Genomic DNA, 6,028 nt, shown 5'->3' with positions numbered 1-6,028 from the left:
AAAATAATAATGACAGATGACTATTGACAACTGGCACTTGACATTAATTAAATGTTTATAAAATTCATTAATAATCTGTGCTAATATATAATGAATAGCACACAATACAATGGTAAATATTTGGGTAAAAAATAAAAATCATTTTTCTAATCGGTCCAGTCTCGGTCCAGTAGATCCTGAGAATTTCGCTTCATAGTACAAACACACAAACTTCGGCATTATATTAAAAAAAAAGTGTACGACTACACAAACTTTAATGAATTTTGTTGTGTTAGTTCTAATCTCGTGTGGATGTTATCTTTTAAAATATTAAATAAATAAAACGTTAGAGCTTCATACCTACCATCCATACTATTGCATTAAAACTAAATCATTCTCTTTTTCTTCACCGCATTAAAGCATCTTTACCACATCTCGGTACGTTAGTTATTCAGTGGAGAAGAATCCATCTATACAAAAATCAATAAAGCCCATTCAGTTGATTCTATGTTATAGGTAATGTAAAGCTGCGTACAGACCGGTCAAACGAACGCCAACGAAAGGGTTTCGTTAACCTTCGTTGCTGCAATCTGGACGGCTTAAGCGAATGCCAACGATCGCTCGTTGGCGTGTACCGGCGATCCGAAGCATGGCGGTAACATCAAAGAAATCGAGCTATTTGATCGAACTCTGTTTGGACGGTCGCCGAAGGCCAACGAACGAACGCTCAGTTGAAGCAAGAGAGCGTAGCGTGTAGACGTCCAATTTGATAATTAGTTGGATATTTCCCGCCATTTAGATCATGGAGAAAAACAAAGAATGGAGTAACGACGATATTCATTATCAAACACTTGCGCGATTTATGTGAGTGAGTTTTTCGAAAACTAGAAGGTCGATTGGGATGATTCTTTTTTGTTCGTTTATGTAACGTTAACCTTAGGGAAGAGTGGAAGTTTCATCAAAATCGGTTCAGCAGTTTTTTTGCGATGAGCACTTTACGAGCAGACTTTAATTATATTATATAATATATTATAAATTGCGAATGAAAGAAAAAAGAACCGGAATCAAGTGCCAACGAACGTTCGTTCGAGCACTAAATGTATTTGGATGTACTAACGAACTCCAACGAGCGTGCGGAAACCAACACTAGCGAACGATAAATTTCCATCGTTGGGCGTTCGTTGGGCCGATCTGTACGCACCTTAACACACAGGACGATTCGCATCCGCTCTACAATATTCCAAAAATGGTGTCGTCTTTCATCATAGGAAAAACCCCAATTACAATGTATCCCAACTAAAAATTATTAAAAAAACATCACTGACAGACAGATTTGACGTTTGTGTTTTGACAGTTTATCATCAGTAATTTGAAATTTGAATCCGTGATTTGAATGCACAGTTTGAATGGCATACCTACACTGGAGTAAAAAACACTGTAATTTTTGAAATGAGAAATGAGTTAATTAAAGAACAATATCGGCTACTAAAATGGATCATTCTTATTCTGAAAGTGACGTCTCCTTATCGCCTACACAAATTTTAGAGAAACTTGAAATGTTGCGACACTTACAAACAATGCAACGCGGGAAACTTCTGAAACAGCGCTTAGACTACCAAAACTCGACTGAAATTTCTTCAAGTATTACCGAAATTGTAAGTCATTTTAGCAACAGTACTACTTATAATACGTTTAGAAGTATACTTCAGTCATCTCACGATACCTCGCACGAAGTCTCTCCGCGGGAAAACTTTTCTGCTCTGCGTGAAGATGCCCCGATTCGTCTTAACACTGATTTACCAGACAAAAATGACCAATATCCTACCATGGACGGGGTTTCAGCGCTAAATTTATCCCAAGAATCTGAATTTATACAAAATTCGCCAATATCAAGTCGCAGTACCACATCTATGCCACCGAAAACTATAGGATCACAGGATAATCTTAATAATAACAATAACAGTATAAATAAAAAACAAATATCCTTAGATGAGATGCCCATACTTTCTCCTAAGAAAAACTTTGAAGAGTTAATTGTTGAAAAGCTAAAAAATGAACAACCTGTCTCAAAGCCAATTCAAAAAATAGCTCCTTCACAAAAGAAACATTTTTTAAAGAGAGGCGAAGGAATGGCACGTTTTGGTCTCCGTAAAAATGACTTAATTATACAAAATACTAAATCTTTACCTTGGAGAAGAAAGTCAGAATCTATTAAACCTATTTTAAAACCTAAACCTGAGAAAATTTTAAAGAAAAGTATAGAAGCTGGTAAAAAAGTAAATGTGGAAATTATAGTTCCTGAACATAACAAAAGTAATCCAATCCCTAGTAAGACTGTAACAAAAACAACTGTGCAAGATTCTGATGCTATGAATGAGACACATAGCACTAACTTGATAACAAAAAATAAAGATGATGCTACCACTTTAAGTGATTTGTCAAATGATAATTTAAAGAAAAGTAGTTTAAAAAATTCTAAAGATAAACATCCAATGTTGTCTCAAAGAGGAAAAACTTGGCAAGCGGTACTTACAAAAGAGCAAGATGATTTTCTCAGGCAGTTGAAACAAAGTGATTATTATAAAAACTTTGCCTCACCATCAAAAAGCATTGATTCTGAAGTTAGCTGTTGTGAGAGTATTTCGAATGCCCAAAACTCCAAAGAAATTGCTGAACAAAATTTGTTTGATTTAATTGAAAATAAAGTCTCACATGACAGTTTTAGTATTGAAAACTCGTTTTTTAATCGCTTTTTAAGGAAAAATAAACTAGAATATTCTGGTGAAAGTACCCCACTAATAATGCAGAAATGTTTATCAGAAAACCCAAATTTAATGAGAATCGCTCCAGATCTTGTAAAAAAGAACAGAAATGCTATATCATATAGTGAAGATGAAACATGTCATAGTGAATGCACTGATTGTAGTGAAACTTGTTGTTCTGAATACACATGCTGTTCATGCAAAAGTACACCCCAAATAAATGATAAGAAAAAAAACAATAATCAAGGAGTTTTAATACCCAATCAAAAACTAAGGAACCAAAATGAAAATAAAAATAGTAAAAATGATTGTCAAGATGACACTATAACTGCAAAAGACACTGACATAATAAATGCAAATATGGCAGAAATGAATGCCAAATTAGTTGCAACAAGTGAACTATTGAAAGACAGACTTCGTGAATTGGAAGATGAAATTGAAACATTTAGAAAAGAAAATGCTACCATTAATAAAATGAGAGAGGAAATTGATGCAGAGCGTCAAAAGTTTTATGAAGAAAAAGCTGCTTTTGAGCAAAAGTTTAATGAAGAAAAAGTACTATCTGAATATTATTTAGCAGAGGAAAAGGAAAAACTTTCAAAACAAAAACAAATGTATGAACGTTATGTAAGGGACATGAGAGGTAGGCTCAATAAAAAAGAAAAAGATGAAGTGACAAACTTAAAAACTGAAATAAGTAATTTAAAGGAAGAGATAAGAGTTAAAGATGCGAAATCGACTTCTATTATAGCTAGATTACGTAACCAGTTAAAGATAATGGAAAAAGATAAAAAAGCATTAGAAGATGAAGTAGAAAAGTTAAAAAAAGAAAATAAAAGGATACAGCATAGTAATGAAATAACGAGAAGATTAACAAATCTGAAGTATTTGGAACAGATCAATAAAAAACTTTCGAACATGACTTCTAGAGATACAAGATCTGATGTAGAATCAGATCCTAATGTAAAATATAAAACATTCGAAATTGAGCGGCAAAAAGAACAGAAGAAACCTAAAGGAATACGAACACGGGCGAAAAGTGTACCCAATTTAAATGTGACTTCAAAGTATGCAAAATATTTCAGTCAAAAAGATTCGATAAGTGATAAAGAGAAAGGATCACTAGTTGAAACCCATACCTACAGCTCTGATGAAGATGATCGTAATAATGAATCTTTAGAAAATTTAGATAAGAGTTACAATGAATGTGAGAATAATTTTGAGACTGAAGATAATTATCTAGAAAAAATGTACAACGATAGGTTTAAAACAATTTCGCCACCCAGTAAGAGATCTAGTGGATCTAATGCAATAGACACTCCTGATAATGGGAGTATTAATGAAGATACAAATGATTTCTTTATACAGAAATCAAATTCTGTGTCTTCAAGTAAACAGTCTTTATCACCTCATGATACAGTGTCCACTTCAAAAAATACTTCAATATTAAGTCAAAGATCTAATTCAAAATCACTTTCTGTAATCAACGATAAGAAAAGTTATTTTTCGAATCCTCAAAATGTCACAAATTCAAGAAACAAATCTCCCATATCTATACTTAGTAATCATTCATCTAGTAGCCAAAGACCAGCAACTGTTATTTACAAGGATACTCCATATATTGATGACAGAATGATACCTAGCCCTGAACCTACTATTAGTAAAACAAGTTTAACAAAAACAAGCTTAAATCCTCTAGAAACGAAATTATCGGATGGATCAAGAGAATTAAGGTTTCCAAATGGCAATGTTAAAATAATATCTGCAGATGGAAAATACAGTAAATTTATATATTACAATGGAGATGTAAAAGAAAATTTCTATAATGAGGGTAGAGTTAAATATTATTACGCTGAATCTAAAACATATCACACAACACACCCTGATGGATTAGAAGTACTTGAATTTCCAGAGTAAGTAAATTAATTTGTAATTAAATAGGTAAATCATTTTATCGTAATTAATTACGAAAGATGATTTTTAACTAAACAACTAAAAACTAAACAAAATATACTATGCTCATATAATTGTACACTTTTTCAGTGGCCAAGTTGAAAAGCGTTACAGCGATGGGTCGTCCGAAATTCGCTTGCCCAATGGTAGCATTAGATACTTTGACCCCAAAAATGACTTAGTTCAAGAAGATTGGCGATTTCCCGACGGGACTGCACTTACAGTGTCTGCTAATGGTGAAAAACGTATTGTATTTCCTAATGGACAGATTGAAGTCCATGCAAAAGATCATAAGGTAAGGTTTTTTGATTGAATCCTTTTTGAAATTATTACCGTTATTTATCACTTGCCGCTGCTTCGCCCGCGTGGCATAAGTAACTAATAGTAATAGCTCTCTCTATAGAAATTTATAATTTCTGCTCTCTGCTCGAATCACGGTAACACGAAATTAATTTCGTTGCGCATATTTCTAATCTTACTGCAATATCGCCTACCTATTATAGTATTTAGTAATTTATTTTCCAATGCGTATTTGTCGAATGTATACTTCATTGCGATATGTATGTAAATGTAATGGAGCAAAGCTTGAGTTGATATTTATGGTCTAAAGCATGAGAAGATTAAATTGCAATACAATGAAAGATTCCTAGTGATTTTTTGTTTTATATTTTCAGCGCCGCGAGTTTCCCGACGGCACAGTGAAGTTAGTCTACAACGATGGAACATCGGAAACACGATATGCGTCGGGAAGAATCAGAGTTAAAGATAAACATGGAAATCTAATCATGGACTCTACGTCCAGGGTCCACATGCAAAATCACTAAAAGCCAACAAAAGTATTGAAAATGTTACATTATTTTTCAGTTGAATTTATAGACACAAATTGATAGCAGGCTATCTTCTTTATCTTCTTTATGATATTCTTGACTTTCACTGTTACATTGATGCACTAGGGGTAAACTAAATCTTATTAAAATTATTTTGAATTTGTTGATTTTGACTTCAGTTATTTACTTCATATTGTCTAGTGTATAAGTTATTGTAATGTATTTTTATCAACTGCTATTTGTAATTCATTTATGAGCATAGGCTGGGTTTTGATGGTTTAGTTAACATCTTAAAATTGAAAGAGAGCCGCCTATATTATTTTCTAGTTCTTTTGATTAGACAATTCTCATGCTCTATTCTATTATTCTACTAAGCTAAAGCTATTTTCTGTGTATATTTTTATGGCTTATTTTATTTCATTCTTTCATGAACTTGCTCCTGTTTAAATTTGATAACCATGAATTCATTCTATTCAGATTTATATTATGTTTTAAGAAATAAAAAAA

The 6,028-nt window shown here is 32.7% G+C and overlaps 1 protein-coding gene across 1 annotated transcript; it reads left to right on the top strand.

The window, feature by feature from the left end:
• The first annotated feature begins 1,414 nt into the window (after positions 1-1,414).
• Positions 1,415-5,688, top strand: LOC123700555 (centromere protein J). The gene is made up of 3 exons (XM_045647805.1): positions 1,415-4,654; positions 4,785-4,989; positions 5,369-5,688. Exons 1-3 carry the CDS (start codon positions 1,470-1,472, stop codon positions 5,516-5,518), a joined length of 3,540 nt encoding a protein of 1,179 aa, XP_045503761.1. The 5' UTR covers positions 1,415-1,469; the 3' UTR covers positions 5,519-5,688.
• The last annotated feature ends 340 nt before the right edge of the window (positions 5,689-6,028 follow it).

Source organism: Colias croceus, chromosome 19, assembly GCF_905220415.1.
Source record: "Colias croceus chromosome 19, ilColCroc2.1".
NCBI classification, from domain to species: Eukaryota; Metazoa; Arthropoda; class Insecta; order Lepidoptera; family Pieridae; genus Colias; species Colias croceus.
The sequence above is the reverse complement of the archived record's forward strand: the minus strand, read 5'-3'. Positions and strand labels throughout refer to the sequence as shown.